This window comes from Manis pentadactyla, chromosome 10 (assembly GCF_030020395.1).
Source record: "Manis pentadactyla isolate mManPen7 chromosome 10, mManPen7.hap1, whole genome shotgun sequence".
NCBI lineage: Eukaryota > Metazoa > Chordata > Mammalia > Pholidota > Manidae > Manis > Manis pentadactyla.
This window is the reverse complement of record NC_080028.1, coordinates 17,454,475-17,476,981: the sequence shown is the minus strand read 5'-3', so window position 1 is coordinate 17,476,981 and position 22,507 is coordinate 17,454,475. Positions and strand designations below refer to the sequence as shown.

At 44.5% G+C, this 22,507-nt stretch overlaps 1 protein-coding gene across 1 annotated transcript in view; it reads left to right on the top strand.

Moving 5' to 3' along the window:
• The window catches only part of STAB2 (stabilin 2), a 141,440-nt gene that overhangs the window by 23,023 nt on the left and 95,910 nt on the right, over positions 1 to 22,507 (top strand). Inside the window, exons 6-10 of the mRNA XM_036891231.2 lie at positions 509 to 578; positions 8,597 to 8,692; positions 13,550 to 13,675; positions 14,525 to 14,721; positions 16,315 to 16,448. Of these exons, the coding sequence (XP_036747126.2) occupies positions 509 to 578; positions 8,597 to 8,692; positions 13,550 to 13,675; positions 14,525 to 14,721; positions 16,315 to 16,448 (623 nt within the window). The remainder of the gene's footprint in view (positions 1 to 508; positions 579 to 8,596; positions 8,693 to 13,549; positions 13,676 to 14,524; positions 14,722 to 16,314; positions 16,449 to 22,507) is intronic.

Sequence of the window (22,507 nt, the reverse complement as noted above, 5' to 3'; positions counted from 1 at the left end):
AACCACTGCTAGCAGACTACTCTTCCAGGCTGTCCTCAGCACCCACTGTCAAGCACTGTGTCAGCCAATTGAAGAATTCCTTGTTATTTTGACTTTTTGCAAGCTTCAAGTCTTTGCTGATTTAAATACAAATAAATCCTTCAGAAAAGAATGGAGCTCAGCCGTCTTCAGAAATGCAAAACTGAAAGTTTTTGTTTCACTTTCGCGTGAAATTATGACATGGCTGTTAGCACTTACTCTTTATTTATATCTTTGGACTGACAGAACAGCCTACTTCTGAAGACCTGCAGACTCTTAGTGAAAAAAGACACAGGGATTAATGAACACATTAAAACACAAGAACAGCAAAGAATAAAGGAAGAAATAGAAAGGAGCTTCAGGACAGGCACAGAGGAAAGATATATTTGAGAAACAAACGCTGGCCAGACCATCAGTCAGAAACCCAAGGGCTCCCTGGGTCCCATAGATCCCTTTGGGTCTAACGTCATCTACGTGGGGTGTTCTGCAGGAAGGGTTTGGTGGAACAGCCTGTGAGACCTGTGCTGATGACAACTTATTTGGGCCCAGCTGTTCAGCAGGTATGTCTGATTTTTCATGTCATCGAATACATTTGTAAAGGCTGGAAGTCATATATGGCTTATACACCTGAAGACCCCAGAAAGACTGTTCCTTGCAAGGGGACACTGAACAGTTACATATAACCACACCTCCACAGGTGAGACAAAGAGGTGACAATCAATCTGGTAAAATGCAGCCTCTGAAAAGAGGGATGTTTTTGTGGATCTGTGCCCTTCAGTCAGTTACTCGCAAGCTAATGCTTTCTGGCAAACTTGGCACACAGTTCCCTCTCCCCAGCTTCCAGGGTGGGACACCCACCTGTTGCTGGCCTGTGCAGCCTTTCCCTAAGGTCTTTGCAGATCCTGGTTTCAACACAGATGTTCTCCCCAGGGCCTTCTAATTCCACCATAGCTTCTACCATATTCTAATCTGCCCTTACCTTGGGGAAGTTTACAGATACCTGAGGTGATCAGGGATTGTTGGCTCCACTGTGCAGATTAAACAGGCAAACCTGACATTGTCTTGTCTGCTCCCCTATTTTTAGTCCCGAAAGTAGACCCTGAGATAGGGATCCCAGTTCAGGTAGCATGTTTGGGAGGTAACCCTACATAGGGTATGTTACCAAGCCAGAAACCATTGGGGGTGACTAGAGTTTCATCCCTTGGGGAGCTCTGGATTTGGTGTAGAACACTCATCTCTAAGTCATCTCCCCCAAGGGGAGAGGAGCCACAGTGTGGCAGGCAGAATGATGGTCCCCCAAAAACGTCCACTTCCTAATCCTTTGGACCTGGCAGCATGTTACCTTACATAGTCAAGGGGAATTACAGTTGCAGCTGGAATCAAGGTTACTAATCTATCTGACTTTAAAATAAGGAAATCATTCTGGCTGATCTGGGTGGGCCCAATGTACACAAGGGTCCTCAAATGTGGAGAAGGAGGCAGAAGATGCAGTGTCAGGGGGATGAGATGGGGGGAAGACCCGAGCAGCCCTGGCTGGCTTTGAAAATGGAAGAGGGCCACCCACCAAGCAATATGCACAGTTCCTAGAAACTGAAAATGTCAACAAGGAACACAGCTTACCAACACTTTGATTTTAGCACAGAAATTTTGGATTTATGACCTCTAGAAATGTAAGACAATAAACTGTATTGTTTTAAGATACTAAGGTTATGGCAATTTGTTATAGCAGCAATAAGAAGCTAATACATGCAGTCACTGGGAGGGAGCTGTTAATTTCCTGGGACTTCCGGCCCCCAGTAAGCACTCAGGTGGAGCAGCCTTCCTGGGAAGGGTTCACAGGAGACCGGATGTCTGCTGTAATGCACGGAATTGGTAAGGCTCAGAGAATGTGGACATGGCCAGGACAGTGTCTGCTAGATCCAGGCTCTCAAAAACGATACGTCAGGTAGTCTTTCTCCGACACCACCATGGATCTGACTTTATGGAAACATCAAATTCAGTAGACACTGCTTTGCCTCAAATATTTTTTTGCAAGAAGCTCCACCCACATACATAGACATCCCACCCCCATAAGTTTGCACACTCTGTAATCAACTTCATCTACAACAGCAGAGGTGCTGACTCATTCTAATCCATGGTTCCTTGGGGGCAGGCACTGTCAGAGCTCTTTACATCCAGTGCCTTCCGCAGTGCTGTCTGCATGGTAGACACGCACCACACTTTTGTTGGGTAGGTGAATAAATGAGTGAGTGAGTGCATGAATGAATGAATGAACTAATTCGCCCAGCCCTGCTGTCCTGACCCAGAAACATGGTTTTGAGAGGCAGCATGGAGCGCTGACTAGAGCTCCTGCTTGAGCCTCAGACTGGGTTTCAGCCCCAGGGTTTCTAATTGTGGAAACCTTAAATTTACTAAACACATTCTGCCTTTGTTCCATCTGTAAAAACAAAATTAATACTGCTTCCTTTAGGGTTATTCTGAGGATTCAGTGAGATCATCAGTGCACAATAAATATTGGCAATTATTATTGTTATCAATACCTATTATTCCCTAAGGGCCCCCCACTCTGGTTTTTCTTCACCCACCACTCCATAAAAGATTATTCCGTAAGGGTATATAGCGAAAGAAAATTTAAAACAGCTATACAGTATTTTTAACTTTATACATTACATTAAAGGACAGTAAACTAAAATGTAGTCAATCAACTATTTAGAAATAACGTGTCTCACAAATTAGCCCTTCCCCACCATCATACTAGAATTTAAACCACGTATTTTAAATAAATACTGAAATGGAAAAGAGGAAGTACAGCCTCCAACATTACTTACTAAGAAAACCAAGTAGTTGGGGATGAAAATTTAGAAAACAGATGAGCTCATCTTGCCTCCAAGAAATTGGTGTTGGTTGCTGATGAGCACAGAAGTACAGGGAGACTCCAAACGTTTCTAAATAGAGTGGCTTCCCTTCACACTTGTTTGTGCCTTGGAGAAAAGGCAAGGGAAAGGGGCAAGGATGGTTTAGAAACCTAAATCTCTAAGTGAGGAAATTGGAAACTTTGACACAGGGGGAAAACTCTAAGCTCCGGGTTTCAAAAGAACTTTGTGGGGTGGTAGAATGTCCTGTATCCTCGCAGACCAACTGACTAGCCGCTAGCCACATGGGAACGCTGAGCCCTGAACCGTGGCCAGTACAGCTGAGGAGCTGAATTTCACGTTAGTTCACGTCACTTCCTTGAAATGTAAATAGCCGCACGTGGCTAGTTTCCACCATAGCGGTGAGCACAGTGGTTTAGAGAGCAGGCTTTGAAATGAGACTGACCTGAGTTTGAAACCAAGCCCAGTTGCTGTGTGACCTGGGCAAGCTATTTAACCTCCCTAAGCCCTCCTCATCTGTAGAACAGGAATATTACCTGCCTGGTGGAAACTGACAATTGCTACATTGACAAGGTAGCAAAGCTCTTAGTAGCATATCACAGGCACTCAATCAATGAAAGCAAGTATTAAGCAAGGATCAAAAACAATCCAACAGGAAGGGAGGAAGGAAGGGAGGAAGGGAGGGAGGAAAAGAAGGACTCAGTGATGGCCACCTATTTCCCATTGGCAAGGACTAGGGAGGCTTGCAAACCTTTTCAGCTGGGCATCCACTGGGTGCCAGTGTTGTTACATCCAAGAAGGCGTCGGTCCCATGGAGGTGGACATTCTGCCTGTAAGTAGGACAGCTCCATTAGCTACAGTTTATTTTTAACACTGACTTTCACCTACTGCCAGCACAGTCTCCTACCCTGCTGCTGGTTAGGTTAGAGACGGTGTAGAGCTGCATCAGCCAAAGGTTTTCATCCTTGCTGCCAATGCTCCAGCCTACTCAGCGCCTCACTCTCTGTTAAGGCCAGAATGCAAGACCCACTTTCTCTAACATGACCCCCATATCAATACTACGACTGTCTCTCGTTAATATCAGTAGCTAGCATTTGCGGAGCACCTGTTGTGTGCCAGGCAGTGTGCAAGATTTGATACACATGATCTCTCTGTATCCTCACAACTCTTCAAGCTGGGTTCCTCAGTTTATGGATGAAGAAGCAGAGATATTTCTCAAGGTCAAGTAGCTATTATGGGACAGAGGCAGGATTTGCCCCCAAATGTCCAACTCTAGAGCCTGGACACCCAAGCACTGCAATGTTCTGCCCCCAGTGAGCATCCTCCAGGCGTTAGGCCCCTGAAAGATGACAGGCTCCAAAGAGAGGACAAATTAGATCCCCACCCCCCAGATGCTGGGAATGCAGGTGACAGTCATAATCCAGTGTGCACAGCACACACAAAGTGTGCTATGGGAACGTGGGAGAAGGAGCAGCAACCTCTGCCAAGGGGCACTGCACAGGGAGCTTGACTCTCTGTCCCTTTGACCCAAATGGCCATAGCATTAACCACTTTAAAGTCACATACCCCAAGTTTCCCATGTCTCTAGAGATTTGCTAAGACCAGCTCAATACATACCAAAGGCTCTTTAAGTGACATCTGGGAATATGCCTGCCACTCACTTCTTCTTCCCAAGGACCCTTTCTTTGCAGTGGCTGCTAGCCTGCAGTGTACATCAGAGGTTCCCAAAAGCTGTCCCTGCCAGGTCAGATGCAGTACAGAGGCTGCACTAGATGACAGGACACAGGGAGAGGCCCACACCAGAGCCGTGTGCCCACACCATGCATCGTGGAGGGAAAGCCCAGTGGCAGGGACAGCTCTTGCAAGTCAGCACCTATGTCGGGACCAAGGCTGAGTCAGTCAGCGTCTGCGCCCTTGGTTTATTCCACTGGCTGCGGACAACACTCAGGGCCTGCACCGTCACTGTGTCTCTGAGGGTCTGGCTTCCCCTCTACAGCGTGAGCTCCTTGAATTTAGATATTGTGACTTACTCAGATTTGCATACCCAGTGCCAAATACAGTACCTGCCACTAGGAGGGAGCTGGGAATTCAAATCTTCTCTACTGAGCTCACAATATACTCCCTCCTCACCCTATTTTATCCATAACCAATCTGACTTCTCTCTGGATCTCTCTGTTCCAAAAGCCACAAGCCATGAGTGGACATCAAAGTGCTTTGCTAAAATAGAAACCATGGCTAATCAGTTTTGAAGGGAGGCTGACACTTGCAAATCCAATTCAGTTCTTCAATGATTTGAATGAGTACTTGAGCTAGTTATCTCCCAGGTTCATGTGGAATGCAGAGTTAATGAGCTGTACCTCACAGGGTGCTGTAAGCATCAGATGAGATAAGCATGTGGCAAAATGCCTAGGAGATAGTGAATGCTCAACAAAAGCAAGTGCAGGACCAGTTCTAGCTGAGATGAGGGAGGAACATACCCCAGGCGCAAAATTTAAGGAGGTACCAGACTCAGTAATCAAGATAAATCATGTTATCCGTTATCTAGGCAGTGACAAAGTATCACCGACTGGGTGGCTTTCAGGGGATATATTGTCTCAGTCCTGGAAGCTAGAAATCCAAAATCAACATGCTAGGAGAGGATCGTTACCTCCCTCTTCCCGCTCCTCCTAGCCCCCTGCGTTCCTGGGCTTGTGGACACATCACTCCAGACACTGCCTCTGTCCTCACAAGAATCCCTCCTGGTCACATGTCTGTGTCCCTCCTCTGCTAAAAAGGACCCTATCACATTGGACTAAGGCCACCCTATTCCAGTATGACATCAACTTAACTGATTGCATCTGCTTTGACGCTATTTCCAAATAAAATCATTCTGAGGTACTGAGAGTTTGGACTTCAACAAGTCCATTTGGAAGACAAAATCCAACCCATGACAGTCATGGGTTGTAAATTATTGAACGACGTTAAACAAAGGCCAGATCGAGCTCTCACTTGTGCTGCCCTGCCTCACTGTCCGCACCCGAATCCTGGCCCTGCAGGATGCTATCTTTATTTTCAATTCAGTTATGCAGTGGTGGGTATTGTTAAAAGGCACTATAAGAGATGTTGTGAGGAAATACAGGGAGGGAGAAAGCCTTCCAAGGGATTGCAATCCAATACGGGAGAAAATCATACAGACTGAGAAAGAAAACAGCAGCCCTGACAACTCCTGGCTGGTAGTTGGCCTCACTGCACCCGTCTGGGCTGGGCTGTTGCCCTGCTGAGTATAAATGATTTCACAGAGTATCACCATCAAAGACTCACTATATCCATGCCGGCAGAAGACAAACCCCAGGCTACTGCATAATGACGTCTGAACAGAGAAGCATGCAGTGACAGTGGGCACCATGAAAGTAACCCAACAGCTGCCTCTCCTGGCTACCATGGGTGGCTACACCTCCTTACCGATGGCAGCTGACCCTTGCTGGTGACTTTGTTTGACCACTGGTTTGCTCCTGGTGGTACTCAGCTGTCAGGCATGGACAGAATTCATTGCTACGGTAGGACGCAATAGCGGGACGGTCAGAAATGCTGTTGTTGTCCAGAGAAACACAGATTCTGCTTTGGCACCTCTGAGATGGCACCACAGAGGTGGGGGCCCTGGCTGGCCTTGAAGGGTGAGGAGGGTTTCCATTTGGCGTGCAAGAGGAAGCACAGCCGAGGAAGAGGGTGGAGGTGTGGAAGTGCGGGATGCATGTCCTGCTACTCCCGCCGGGCATACTTTTTGCTAGGCCAGCCCTACCCATCTCTTTCTGGCCAATTTCTTTGCCACTGATTCACCGTGTGATAACATTTATCGCACTGCGCTGTGATGGGCTGTTTGCTTCTGCCATTAGACTTTGAGGGCAGGGACTTTGTCCTGTTTCTCTTTGGGTCATTAATCCCAAGCACAGTGCCCTGTATATAGGAGATGTTCAATACATGTTTTGAAGGAAGGAAGATAAACTAATGAGTCATCCCATGCCCTTAGAACCAAAGAGGTATAATATGAAGCTGTAGAAAGTAAAAATCAAAAATTTTAAAGGTTGGAGTCAGATGGGAGGGAGCCTCGTCTGCCAAACTGAGGAATTTAGATTTCATTTGGTTAACAATTGGGAGTCACTGAGATATTCTGAGGAAGAACACCCTGATGCTATTACTGATCAAATGAAGTGGATGGAATAGGAAGGTGTGAAATTAGACCCCGAGGCCAGAAGAAATGCTATTGCAATGGTCCAGGCAAATGTGATGAGCACCTGAATGAGGACAGTTCTGATGGACATGAAAAGCAGGGGACTGAGTTGTGACACACAACAAAGAATTCAAAAGATTTCATGGCTTATTAATACTTGGAATACTTCATTAATCCTTGCCTTTCCAGCATTTGGTAAGGTTTTTAAGCAGGTTGGTTTTCTTAATTATTATGTTTCACTTGAGTTACTATTAAATTAGCTTACATGCACAGAACACATGTGTGCTGGGCAGACTAACGGTCCCCCAAAGATGTCCATGTCCTGATCCCTGGAACCTGTGATTATGTTCCATTACCTGGCAGAGAGGAAATAAGGTTGCAGACAGAATTAAAATTACTAATCAGTTGATTTGAGATAGGAAGATTATCTTGGATTATCTAGGTGGCCCCAAAATAATAATAAAAGTCCTTATAAGCACAAGAGGAAGGCAGAAGAAAGAGGACCAATAGAAATGCAGCATGAGAAGAACTTGGCTTGATGTTACTGGCTTTGAAGATGGAGAAAGAGGCTGTGAGCCAAGGAATGCAGGTGGCATCTTGAAGCCAGAAAAGGCAAGGGAACAGATCCTTCTCTAGAGCATGTAGAGGAAACACAGCCCTATGGATACCTTGATTTTAGCCAGTGAGACACATTTCAGACTTCGGACTTCCAGAACTATAAGGTAATGCATTTGTGTTGTTTTAAGTTACTAAGTTTGTTGCTTTAAGTTACTATTTGTTAACAGCAGCAAAACAAAACTAGTACAATATGCTTGCTTCACAGAGGTCTGGGTGTAGGATGCTGGTGACCCAGCCAGGTAGCAAATTTTGCTACAAATGAGCTGTAAACTGAGGGTTAAAGAGTTACCCATATATTTCAAATGTCCTTCATTTCTTGTTCCTGAAATGATTTGTCACTGGGCTGATAAGCCATCTATTTTAAACTAGAAAACATGTCATAGCTACTCTCTGCCCTTTTGAATTTTATACTTGAATTGTACCATCATCCTGGAGGTAGGATTTATTTCCATAGCTTCCTGCTACCAATAGTGATTGAGTCAGTGATAGCTTTTCTCTTTAAAATGTGACAGGTGTATTATAAAACACCAAGTTAATTATTTTCTTGACGTATCCAAAGATTGAGTAACTAGTTTAAAGTAGAGAAACGAATTCCAATGCACATGACATTCCAGATACTTGATTTACCTCGTCTCATTGAATTCTATAGAAATCCTGTGAGATAGGCTTCATGATCCACATGGTAAACATAAATAAATTGAAGCAAATAAAAAGAAAATGAAGCCACGATTCAGATCAGGGTCTCTAGGATTTCAAACCCAGGGTTTTCCCCATCTCATCATGCAAATTCTCAATAAAATGATCTGAAAACATTACCTTTCCAAAATCTTTAGAAGAAGTCTATACCAGACAATGAAAAATCCCCATTTTCTGTCTGCAGTGTGCAACTGTGTGCATGGTGTGTGCAACAGTGGAATAGATGGTGATGGAACCTGTCAGTGCTACTCGGCATACACTGGCCCCAACTGTGATAAGCGTAAGTACCGCTGATTTCCCTACTGTCATAAAGAATTAGTGAGGTATAGAGGATATTATGCTCAATGAAATAAGCCAGGCAGAGAAAGACAAGTACCAAATGATTTCACTCATCTGTGGAGCATAAGAACAAAGTAAAAACTGAAGAAACAAAGCAGCAGACTCACAGATCCCAAGAATGGACTAACAGTTGCCAAAGGGAAAGGGACTGGGGAGGATGGGTGGGAAGGGAGGGATAAGGGGATTAAGGGGCATTATGATTAGCACACATAATGTGGGGGGTGGACACGGGGAAGGCAGTACAGCACAGAGAAGACAAGTAGTGACTCTATAGCATCTTACCATGCTGATGGACAGTGACTGTAATGGGGTATGTGGTGGGGACTTGATAATGGGGGGAATTTAGTAACCACAATGTTGGTTATGTAATTGTATATTAATGATGCCAAAATAAAAATAATAAAATATTGAAGCAAAACTGAAAAAAAAAAGAATTAGTGAGCTATGATAGGAGAGTGGCTATAAAAATGCAAAGTGAACTCCAGGGCTGACGGAGCATAACAAAGAAAGGACAGACTTGGAAGGGTGTGGTTCACATCTTGGAGGAAGTATGGTGGCAGCCCACGGGAGTAGAGAAATCAGCTGGTTTGCCCAAGCGAGCACGGGGCCCTAGCCTCCTGGCAGGCAGGCAACAGCCCTCCAGGGCGCTGGCGAGCCAAGGCTGCCGTACAGAGGGAGCGGGCGTGCTGTGGGCGCCCAACCTGTGTGGGTGCCAAACCTGAGTGTACAGTGTCTGTGTGTGGGAAGCTGGTCAGGGGGTCCAGGCCAAGGATGCAAAGTCACCAGAGACTGCACTCTGCGTGCACAGCTGTAGCAGAGCCTCACTGGGTGTCCGCCCAGCCCCGCACCACCGAGCAAGCAGACAGCAGAAGCACACCACCACACAAACGGAACCAGGAAGAGGAGCCACTTCCTCCTTCAGCGGCCCTCCCATGACCTCTACTGGGCCAGCTTAACATACCACTGCAAAGGAGAAATGGTCAGAATCCAGTCCATTACCACAGAGCACGTGATGAAGAGGGAATCTGGAAATTTGACATTAAGAAATAGGGCATCCTGCCTGTGGTACTGACCTCATTTATCCTCTGGATTTTACCCTCCTAGTCTGTAAAACGAAGGACTGGATAAGATTCAAATTCAACAAATTTAAACTCGTTTTATTGAAAATCATTGAGGAGCTATGAATAGTGGTAGTCAGGAAGATGCATAAAATACAATCCCCTCCTTCTTCTATCTGTGGAAACATTTTCTGATGTTTCAGTTGGAATTGACAGTGGGAGGAAACTGAGCTGGACAGGATGACCCCTTCTGTAGACCCCAGTCAGCCTCCTTCCCCAGCCTCTCCTGTCATTGCTGAATAACTCATATGCAACAGCCTTTTTAGTAAGACATGAGACCCAGCCCATAAGCCAACCTAATACATGGCATGGACAGATTTTCCTCCAAATGACAAAATAACCCTGTTGAGTTGGAAGATAAATAATAGACTAAGGCACAAATATTTGTAATTTATGTGGCCGAAAAGTTTTTAAAATAATATAAAGTCCATAAACTCAATTTTAAAAATGACCAATGAGCAGCTAACTCTCAGGAGAAGAAATGAAAACTAGCTAATAAGCATAGAAAGGGTGCCTAACCCTTTCAGGAATCACAGAGAAGCAAATTAAAACCATAAGGAAGTAGTATTTTGGAATTCTGGAGTTTTGTTTCCCACTATGTTATACAGATTGAAAAGACTGATACTATCTATCTGCGGATGTGAGAGAAATTACAGTACTATCAGTGGGGTATGAATGCTACAACCTGTGAGGGAAGTTTATCGGTTACGTGGTAAGGAATGCTTATAGATTGCTCCTATAGCCCTCATTCTAGGAATTTGCCTGGAGGAAAGGAGGGGAAAGCCCCAGTAGGTAAGAATATGTGTACAAAGAAATTAATGATAGTATTGTTAGTAAGTACAAAACAAACTAGAAACAACTTGAACATCCATCAGTAGGGAATGGTTGAATAGATTGTGGTACATCCTTTACTACCAAGGAAAATGCTAGCTGCTGTGAGAAAGAAAAAAATGTAATGCCTTATCACTATGTTTCCAAAACTGCACCAAGGCGTCCCAAGGGACCACATCAAACTCAGAGAGCTGCAATGGGATCGCTTCAGTTTTGGAGGGGAACAGGGGTACGTCTGCAGAATACCGTACAAACTGCCAGCTTGAGTGAGTTCCCAATTCCAACATTAGGTAACACTACATTCCTTTAAGGGCATCATATCTTTGCAAAGCTGTATTTTCAATGGTCATTGTGACAAAGAGCAAATATCATGCAGAAAACATTTCAAACAGAATGAGGGTACTGGTTTCCAATCTCATTTCAAGGTGTGAGTGGTTGTGTGGTGTTCAACAAGTGAGTAAATGTGATTATTTATGAATGAAATAAAAATACCAATATTTCTATTGATCACATTACTTTTTCAAATGGCTACTAAGTTCTCATGACATAAATAGCTACTGAATTCTTTGGTTCTTACAACTTAATAAATGGATTTGGTACATGTTTCTGCCTGTGGTGCCACAAAAAAATTATTGAGACACTAAGGGCACCAGGACCTGAGAATGTGGGGAACCCCTGGCTTAACACAACAGACGTGTACTTCTTATTCATCTAAGAGTCCAGTGTTCCTGGCTGATGCCAGCTTCCCACCACATGGTGGTCAGATCCAGATCTTTCCATTTTGTGCCTGTGCCATTCTACAGCACCTCAGAGTGCTCTGCTTTGAGCTGTGGAAGGAACAAGAGATGGTAGAGAAGCATCTGCTTATTAAGTCCAAAATGGTACATAGAACTTCCACTTAATGTTCTATCAATGTAAACTAGTCACATGACCCCACCTGGATGCAAGGAGGGGTTGGAAATGTAATCCTACAGGGGCAACCACTTCCCAGCAACGATTCTACTTATGGAGGGGGTGGGACATATTCTTTATGAATTTTGTATTCAACTAGACACTGCTGAGAGACAGTTCTCCATGAGTCATATGTGTGCACATCTGGAGAGCTACAGACTGACTGGCCTTTGTTCCAACATCTTTTCAAGGATGTCTATATAGCAAACAGCCTTGGAAGATATAGGATCTCCCTTAGGAGCCAAGTGTAGACATGCTTATTGCTTGTGTTAGTTATCAGCAGATTGCCTCTCAGCTCCAGATTCATCCTTTTTGCCTGCTCTGTGCTAATGGAGGTGAGCTTTGTAAATATTTCTCATTTGCCAGACAGCAAGATGTGAAGCCTTACCAGGAGAGGGTGCTGGAAGGACACTGAAGGAGGAGGGTTTTCTCTTCCTAGTTCTGGTTTAGCTCACTTGGCAGGTTGCTGATGAACGTGGTCTTTCTCCAGTGGTCAGCTCTACAGTTTCTTCAGGGCAGCAGTCCTGCAGAGCTCAGCTTCTTCCAGCATTTGGCCACTGCACATCTGCCTAGTGCTTGACTCAGGCAGCAGTGGCATAGCCAGGATCCCTGGACAGGGCAGCCTGTGCCCCAGGCCAGGGGCGTGCTGCACCATATGCCTTCTCCCGGGCCCCATGCACACACAGGACCCTGCAGGGCTGGCTCTCTGGAGAACTGACCTCTCCACCTTTGTTCCTCATAACTAGCCCTGAAGCAACGACCCCACCCCAGCCACAGCCAGAAGTACACTATGGTTCTGAGAGGGGGCTTCTTAGCTCCTGGTTCCAAACACCCCATGCCAAGCATCTTCCCCACACACCAAGTGAATGCTGAGGGGTGGCACCTCTCTGTGGAGGGAAAATTTCCAGCAAGTCTCACCACCAAGGTGCCTCAGCACCTTCTCCTCCATGCAGTGCCCAAGACCATGTTCTTTCTGGTGGCATCTGGCTCTCAGCCCTAGAGAGAGGAGGGCTCTCCCTTGGGTACTTATCTCAGCCCTAGGGTAGTGGTTGCCCTTTTTATATCTGCTATTCCTTTGTTAGAGTTATTTTTAACTCTCCTGAGCCAATTCCCTATTATTGTACTTCTCTGTTTATAATTCTTTATACCACAACTTTCTCTGTTCAAATAATTGTGTGGTTTCTGTCTCCTGCCTGGGATCTAACTAATATATTAACTATAAAAACAAATAACAACAATAAAAAAAAACTTAGGTTCCCTAAGATCAGGGTTCCTCTCCTGTAATGAAATCCAATGCATGTCCAGGTCTCAATCTGCCCTTCTTCGCATTGCCCCATGGGAATTGGAGCTTAGAAGAAATGATGCAAAAATGCTGACACTTGCTTTTGATGTGAGTAATAAATGGTCTGTTATCTGACCCAGGGGTCTCATATCTTTTACCAGCAGCAATGATAAAAATCAACCCAACTTATTAGCTTTGCAAGTTGGGTAAAATGTCAGATTGTTAATAGAGTTTGATAGACATCTATGCCTCACCTATATTATGAAGTACTATGCAGTTACTAGATATTAAAGTAGACCTTAGAGACCTCCATAATATATTGTTAAATTAAAAATCACATTGCTAAATATTTTAATAGGATTCCATTTTGTTAAAAAAATCACATAAATATATTTATAAATGATTGTAGTATATTTGTTGACGTTAGTTACTTTGTGAATGAGATGGGAGCATAAGAATAATAAAAGTTAATTTTTACTTTATACCCTTGGTATTTTTTTAAGTTGTTACAGTGAGTTTCTATTAATATTTTAATAATAGGGAATCTTGCATTTCTTGAGTATTTTCAAGCCAGTTATTCTATTAATGCAGTTACCTCAATAATCTTCCTTTGCAGCTATCCCTGAATGTGCACACTTGCTTTGCGGAGAAAATTCCAGATGCTCACCTTCCAGCAGAAATAAAACAAAACTGGAATGCAAATGCCTTCCCAACTACAAAGGCGATGGCAAATACTGTGAGCGTAAGTAGAGTTTGGATTCCACTGGCTCATTCATCAAGTTTAGGTTACTCAACACAAAAAATAATTCCCCAACCTCCCTATATTAACACAACCTCTATTTCTGTCTATATACTTGAATGAAATATATAAGAAGTGACAGGAAAGTGCTCATGATGTGATAGCTTTTCAATAAATGTCAATTTCTCCTCTTATCAAAATGCATAAATAGATTTTACATGTTTTTCTATCACCTGTATCAACATTAAGATAAAATGTGTTTGTTTCTTCCTTCCTTCCCTTCTTTCTTTCTTCTTTTCTTTCTCAATTCATGCTCATTCACTTGGTGAGAGGTTCTGTTGTTTTATGAACATGAACTCTGGAGCCAGACTGCATGGGTTCAAATCCCAGATCTGCCTATGACTAACTACATGACCTCGGACAAATTCTTTAACCTGCCTGTCCATTTTCCTATCTATCAAATGGGGATAATAATGGTTCCTATCTTGGAGAATTGTAAGGATCAGCTGAGTTACTGTATGGCAAATGCTTAGAACAGGGCCCAGAACATATTATAAATTCTGTAAGCGTTAGTGCTTTTTTTCATGCTATTTTATATTTAAATTCAAACCTAACATGACATAATAATATGCCAACACAATATTTGTAGGTATACTCTCTGATGGCCATATACAAATCCATGTGGTGGTTGGCAGTGATCAGGTGGGGTAAGATGAAAAGTTTCTCCCTTTCTTAAAACTGCTGCATTGCCTTTGGGACTTTGATGAGCTGTGACTTGCAGGCCCATCTCAGTTCAGTTTTCCGTCTCCATCCCTGAGTAACTGCCTCTTATTTTGTCATTGCCTTTTCAAGCCATCAATCCATGTTTACAAAATATCTGCCATCTTCACGCTCGCTGTACATACCTGGGACCAAACCGGCACAGTTGTACATGCCAAGAAGGCTTCCACGGGGATGGCCACGTGTGCTTACCAGTAGACCCCTGCCAAAATAACTACGGAAACTGCCCCCCAGTGTCTACAGTGTGCAAATATGATGGGCCTGGACAGGTGAGCAAATGATGCCTGGAACTAATGTGTCTAGAAGTAGGACAACCCACTGCAGGTAGAACTGGGCCGTGGGTATAAGTGTCTTCTATGCCTTCCCAGTTCTGCCTTCAGGGCTCCCTTTGGGCTTCCTTCCCAGACAGACCTCCATGCGCTAAAGGCTGACCGCAGTGTGTCCCTTCCTCCAACCATCCTCTGAACTCACACCTTCCCATCCCCCAGCCAAAACTTAACCATCCTAGGTTCTCTTCTGTTCCAATCTTATATGGTGACTGATGAAATATATACACCACTCAAATTAAATTAACAAATTGGCTGTTAACCGAGTCGTGGATGAATAAGTAATTGACATTCACCCATAATCCTCCATTCTCTCTAATGTCATTTCAAGGTAAGAGGATGCTTAGAGCCAAAAGTACTCTGTCCCTAATAAAAAGTCAGCAGCAGTGACAGATTGTAGGGAGGACTAAGGACGTTTTTGGATGAGACCCTGCCCCTCCAAGCCACATCATGACCTTGACTGGAAAAAATCAGCCAGGTCAGAGGACCTTTGCTGAAGAGTCTGGTTGAAAGAACCCTTTCCTTAATAGCTCCTTCATCCATCAAATAATTAGTAGGCGTCCCCTGGGCCCATAACTTCACACCAAGTGTTCTGTGGAGGAAATCTATCCATACAGAAGGATATTGCTACCCAGGCAGGAGGAAAGGCTTCAGTGCCCGACCCACACGCAGTCGTGGGTCCCCAGCCATCTAATCAGCACCCCGCGGGAATGCTCCTGGATTCCCTGCAGAGAACCCAGCCCATCTCATGTCTGAGGACAAGAGTCTATTGTATGACATTCCTGCTTTCAATTTCTGAAGCAGGTTTGCAAAAAAAATTCAAGGGGGCTGATGCTCCATCCTCAAAAAATGAGGGGCCCAGTGGGAAAAGTCACCTTACACTCTGCACCAAGGTCCCAGGACCTCGAGAGTGAGATCAAAAACATACTTTATCTCAAAAAATGGGTCCCAAGGCAGATGTTCCAGTGTTAGAAACCCTCCATTGTTCACAGAGAGCACTGCAAGCATTGCTCCCTGGCTCCCGAGCCATATTCCTCATCAGCACTATTGACATTTTGGACCAGGTGACTCTTCGCTGGGGCGCTGTGCCATGCACTAAGATGTTTAGCAGCACCCCTGGCCTCTCACGGCAGTGCCCCCTCTCCCACTGCAACACTCAAAAATGCCTCCAGACTTTGCCCGGTGTCCCTTGGGTTGAGACTCCCAATTGAAAACCTCTCTTTCGGGGCACACCTCCCACCTGAACCTCCATCTCTGCTCACCTGCCAATGATCTAAAATCAGGAATTATGGAACCAGGGATGCCCAGGGTTAGGAAGCAAGGAAACTGAAAAGGTAAACTTTACGAAACAAGGTGTATGAATTTCCCAGGAGGTGAGATACGTAGATGTGATTTCCAATTCTGGGCACTGACAAATTTTCAGATGAAGCCCACACTTTGGACCTGTGCCAACTTCATTTTTGTGGCAAGATAAAGATGCATTAAAGCAGAATGTGACTAACTAGAACACTCTTTGTTTTTCTCCGTCTTCTGAAGTCTCACTGTGAGTGTAAGGAACATTACCACAATTTTGTTCCTGGAGTGGGCTGCAGTGTGACCAATATCTGTGAATCTCATAACCCCTGTCACAAGAACGCAAACTGCACCACCATCGCACCAGGCCAAACCAAGTAAGTCTTTTCACCTCCACCACCGTCTTTCCAAGTGATGGCCATCGATGTCAATGCTCTAACTTACTAAAAGGGGAGGAAATGTGTCTCACTCAGTTTTGTGTCCACTCCCCCCGCCAATCCCCCTACAGAGCACAGTGCAAGGAGCACAGTAGGTATTCAGGAAATCATTACGTAATCATGAATCATTCAACAATCGTTTCCTTTACAATGACCATTGAAATACTCTGGAGTTTTGACCCAGCCTGATAACTTGCTATGAAGTGGTCAGCATGTGGATGAAGGAAGCCGCTGCCACTAGGAAAACAAATGTGTGTTGCGATTTGACCTCTAACGTATATGCCTGTTTCCACATCATGAAAAATTGCTTGCTGGTGGTTCAAAACAAGACTAGGCAAAATGAATAAACACTGGTAGTGTTTCCTGAACCCCAGGTTTCAAAGAAAGGGTTTACTGTGAGTAAAAATATTTGCACAAAAATTCCTAAGGCAGAGGCAGCTCGTGCAGTGGGTGGGGTATGGTATTTAGAATTGAAAGACCTTGTTTGAGTCTTGGCACTGGTCCCCAGACATATGACCTTGGGAAGGTGGCACCATGTGTCAAATGAGCAAGTGGTGTCTATTTCATAGTGTTATTGTGAGGGTTACATGAGAGAATGTTCTAGAAACTGTATTGTGTTTTTGTTATTGGGTGAACTGAGGCTCAAGGACTCTTTCTGTCAATGTGAGCTCAAAACCATAACAGACATTGACCAGTGTAATTACTAAATAACTGCTGTGCTTCCAGAACCCCCTTCTATTTTCTTTGAAGTTCATTTCCTTTTATAGCTACATTTCCCCAGATAGGTTTTTGATCACCATGTTTTCTCTGGACACATAAGTAGATCTGTAGTCACTGTGGGCAGAGTGGAAAGAAGTTGGGTGTTAGAACACCTGCATTCAAGTCCCAGCTCTGCCTGCCATTTACCTTGACCTTTCAGAATTACGTTTCCTCTGTCAGAAAAGGAGGAGAATTGGACCTCCCACCAGGCCTGTGATAAGGACTGAATGAGGTTACATTCACCGATCTCTGAGCAGAACCTGGCAGGTAGAAAGCACTCCATACATGTGATCACACTCACAAACACACCGAGGCCACACATATAGGCACATTTGCCCCCAACACACATGTGTGTACAGACTCATCTCCTCCTCAAACACGGATTCTGGTAATGCCAAATAAGCCAGCTTTATCCATCCTCTGAGAGAGTTTGAACACTTTAATACTTTTTTCCCTCTATGTTTAAGAGGACAAAATCAAAAATAAAACTGGATCCTCAGAATAAGGTAAACGGCATTAAAGCTTGTGTGTAGAATGTCAGTGGAAATAACGACAGGTGTTAGGGGAAGGTGTGTCACTCCCAAACCCCCTATTAACCCCTCCTCCAAAAGTAGACTGTCTTCAGCTGGAAAGAGGCCTCCGTTAAAGGGTGGCTAAGTTACATGGATAAAATGTGGGGCCATCAGTAATGTAGTTCAGGCAATTAGTTCACATAGGATAAAGATTTATTTCGTTCATGCCTCCTCAATATGGCAAATCGTTTATGCAGAATATTAAAAATCACACTGTGTGAGTCACAGAAGACCACCCAATAAAAAAGAATCGGTTCAAATGTGGGCTCCACCACTGACCACCGAGTGACCTTGGGCAAGTCATGTAGCTTTTCTGAACCACAGTTCCTCACCTGACAAGTGGGGCTGGAGACCAGGAATCTCTCCTGGGGAAGGATAACGAGCTAATGCATATAAACATCCTTTTAAGCTTTACTTTTCACCTTAGTAGAGGTGAAGCAAGTAGTAAAATAAAAGGATTTTCTCTTATTTGATTCAGTTCAGTTGAAATGGTAACTGGACATGACTAAGAAAGCACATTGGAAAAGGTGCGGTTTACATTCCAGCTGTATAAATGCACGCTACACACTGAAATCTGGAGGCTCTTGAAACGTTAGCGACGCAGATGACATACAATGTTTGTATAAGACTTGGACGGCTGGGATTCCTTGATGTGAACAATCTCCCAAGAATTGTGTCCAAGGCAACATGGTGCAATGGCAAGAGGCTTTTCCAGATAGACCTGGGTTTAAATCCCAGCCCAGCCACTTCCAGACGTGTTCCAGGGTATGACCGTTAGTCCCAGGCAGCAGGGGCCCCGCCCCAGACACTGCGTCTTAGACAGCCCTGTCTGACCATCCTCTGACTACAGCAGGACAAGGGGTCTCAAGGATCAAGGGACATGCTCTCCCACAGCCTGAGTCCCCCTTACAGACCATATTTGGGCACCCAGAGCCCTTCAATCCTCCCCAAGTGGCTGCAAACCAGCTTCCAGGACCTACACAAGCTCTGCCTGGTACCATTCTCCCCAGCGTGTGGCCGTGGGGTGGGTGGTTGTAAATGAGCCGACGTTGTCTCCACTGCTTTCACGATCACACCCGTGGCTCTAGTTCTACCAAACCACTACTGTTCTTTAGACATGCCGCAATATTCCCACCTCCACACCCTTGCACACGCCATTCCCCTTGCCTAGACATCCTCCCCTCCCTACCTCCTCTGAGTCAGGCCAACACACTGATCCTTTCTTGTTCAGCTCAGGTATCTCCACCTCTCGGATGTCGCCCTTGTCCTCCCAGTCCACTCAGATGCCTTCTCCCAGGGGTCCCACAGCCCCTGAAATGCTTCTGTCATCACATTTATCACCGGGAATTGTGATGAGAACATGACAGTGGTGATGAACACAGCTGCTGCCACTTACAGGCTGTGTGACCTTGAGTGAGAGACTTAACCTCTCTGTACCCCAGTTTCCTCATCTAAATAGGGCTAATACCAGAGCCCTCATCATAGGATTGTTATTCATAAGATACCATAATGAGACACCTGGAAGAGTAACTGGGTTTTCAATAGATGTTCGCTATATTGTCATTACTGATCTCAGTCCTCATGTCTTATTCATGTTTATTGTCACACGGTTAAAACAATGAAATAAGTTTGGAGGAACAAATGAATTAATGGAGGAATAATATGAACAAGTAAAGAAATGAAGGAGTAAGACTTTTGGGACACCCTATAATTTAACTAAACTTCATCCAGCATTATATGTAATTAAGACCAGCCCCTAACTTATAAAATATAAATAAATGGGTTATGGCTCTTTTTAAAGCCTTCAAGCAGCAGGAGACTTTACTCCTAAAAAAGAACTGATTTACACCCAAGGCGATGCTGTGGCTGTTTCACATTTAAGTCAGAAGATGGTCTCATGAAATCTCAGACTTCGGACTGAGACTTTTAAATAAAAGTAAACAGTATTTATGGCTCATGCATTTCACTCAGCACCATGGCCATTAAAATACAGTCTCCTGCCTTCGTTCCATAAGGCAAGTCATTTGACATGACACAGACCATTGGCCTCATAACAACTTAGGGAACCCTTAGACAGAAGTGTGTTTCATGGTTTGAAAGTTACTTGTCTTGCTATTAACAGCTGTCTTCAAATGTACGTAATCTGGAGCAGGATTAATTGTCAACAAGGACCATTGGATCACTTGTTAACAGTTACTGGCCTCCCCCTCCGCCTCCTCAAATTCATTATATCACAGTATTTGCAGAGGAAGCTGGTGTTTGACAGGAAACTTGATTGTATTAAACAGACTACAACTCCATGGTTACCGCCACCTTATAGCAAGGCGATAACAAGTGATTCCTGTTAACAAGGTTCCTCAGCCTCAGCACAGCTGATGTTCAGGGCCAGTTAACTCTGGGATGGGGGCCGTCCTGGGCACTGTGGCATGCCTAGCAACATCTCTGGCCTCCATCTGCTACATGCCAGTAGCACCTTCACCCCAGGTGTGACAACCAAAAACATGTCCAGATGTTTCCAAATATCCCCTGGAGGCAGATCTGCCCCTGTTGAGAGTAAGTGCTCTATCTAAGTCCTGAAGGCTCAGTCGGTAAGTGATCTCCCCATCAGCTATCGGACTGGGAAACTCACATGTGTCCTGAAATCATCTTGAATGTTGCTTCCTCCTAGAACCTGTCCCAGATTTCTCCAGGCAGAATTAGTCACTTCCCCCTCCATGCCCACAGCATCCTTTTCAATCTTCTGTCATGGCTTCCACGGAGCTTCAGTTATCTGTTCATGGACTTGTCCTGCTATACCTCCCAGCCCCTCCACATCACTGGTGGTGATAGCACCACCATCTCCATCATCACTGTTGTCCGTGTCATCCTCCTCCTGTACCAGGTATTGAGTTTCTCTATGTGTTTGGCACTGTGCTAGCTGTTTTCCATGCGTGATCTCATCTATCAACCACCCTGACAGTATTATTAAACCCATTTCATAGATGAGAAAACTGGGGCATGGGGAAGTTAAGTGGCCTTATCATGTTGCTTTAAATTATTTGCTTTCAGGTCCATCTCCATCAGGACACTAAAGGGGCAAGATGTCTGTTGTTATCATCTTTGTAACCCTCTTACTTACCAAAGCTCCTAGAATAAAGTAGGTACTTGGTAATTAATCAGTTCAACAATTAGGCACTATCTCAGAGGCTGAAATGTCATGAGGAACAAGGTGAGATCCAGGTTCTAGAAGAGCTTCCCATCCAGCAGAGGAGATGAAACCTCAAGAGGTTACTTGGGCAGAAAAGATCTGACAGAGGTATCAACAGGATGCTCCTGTCAGGGAGAGTCTGGGGTCCCATGTCACACCGATCTATATGGTGGGGCTGGGAGAGCATTCCTGGCAGGGCACCTGGCCTGGGAAGAACATTCAGTCCTTTGTTTAATTAAAAAAAATAAAGCAATTCAGCTTTGCTGGAATTTGCAGTGGACAGCAGGAAGGAGACATAAGCAAGATCCCCCTTTCTGAGTCTTGCATGCCACGTTAAGCACTTGTGCCTCATCCTAGCGATGAAAGGAGTCCGTGAGAGTTCTAAGCACAGGGGTGCCAGATTTCCCTTTTGGCAAGACTGCTCAGAGGGTTGCATGAAGGATTGATTTGAGGTGAGGAAAACTAAGGGCAGGAAAACCATTTAGGAAGTCATTGCAGCAATCTAAGCAAGGGGTGACAGAACTCCGAAACATTTGTTCAGCAAACTTGTTGAAATCTCTTTGCCATGAGACCCTACTTAGAAACACAATGGATTCACGAGGGCATTATAGTCCCTTGGAATCCTCTGCTAAACCTGAGTCTTATCTGTGGGAGACATGACCACAACATCCTGCCATCTCTTCTCCCTGAATTGTTCTTCCCCAACCTTGTGTTCGGTTCTCCACTTATCTCCAGGATCCTGCTGAATGTTCCCTTCCTAAGCACCTTGCCAATTTTAGCCAGCCTTCAACTCATCTTTTCTTGGTAGCAGTGGCATGCCAGAGCCAGGGCTTACTGATTCACAAGGGCTGATTGTCAAAAGTTTTCAGGAATTTTGCAAGCTGGTTGGCGTCACCCTAGTAGTTTGAGATTAGCCAAGGTGAGACTATGACCCCTGGAGATTGGCAGATGCTACAAAATCAGAGCTTTCTCTCCACCCAGAAAGCTGGTTGTTAAGCTTTCACCACCACCCCACTGCTAATATATCTTTAAGCTGTGTCCTTAATTCTGTTTATCTTTTATGAAAGTAAACTACTATATAAAGTTTCTGTGACTTTCATTGTTTATATATTTGTTTTAATTCAATCACTACTTATTGTACAAATATTAATAAGTAGCTCTTATGGACCAAGCCCTGTGCGAGATCCTGGAGTTACAACCATGAGTAAATACACTCAAAACCATTGTCCTCACTGTTTTCCCAAACTAGATGGGAAAGCAAAAATTAACCAAGTAACTACACAGGGTGGGATAAAATTACAACATGGATTAGAGCTACAGAGAAGAGCTACGTGGTACCAGGAGAGTGCACACCAAGGGGCTTCTGATCCATAGCCGGCAGTGGGGGGGATAGACAATGAGGAAGGTCCTTCTAAAAAGGGACAGTTGAGCAAAGACCTCAGCTGGGAAGGCAAGAATGGAAGAGAAGGAAGAGTCTTCTA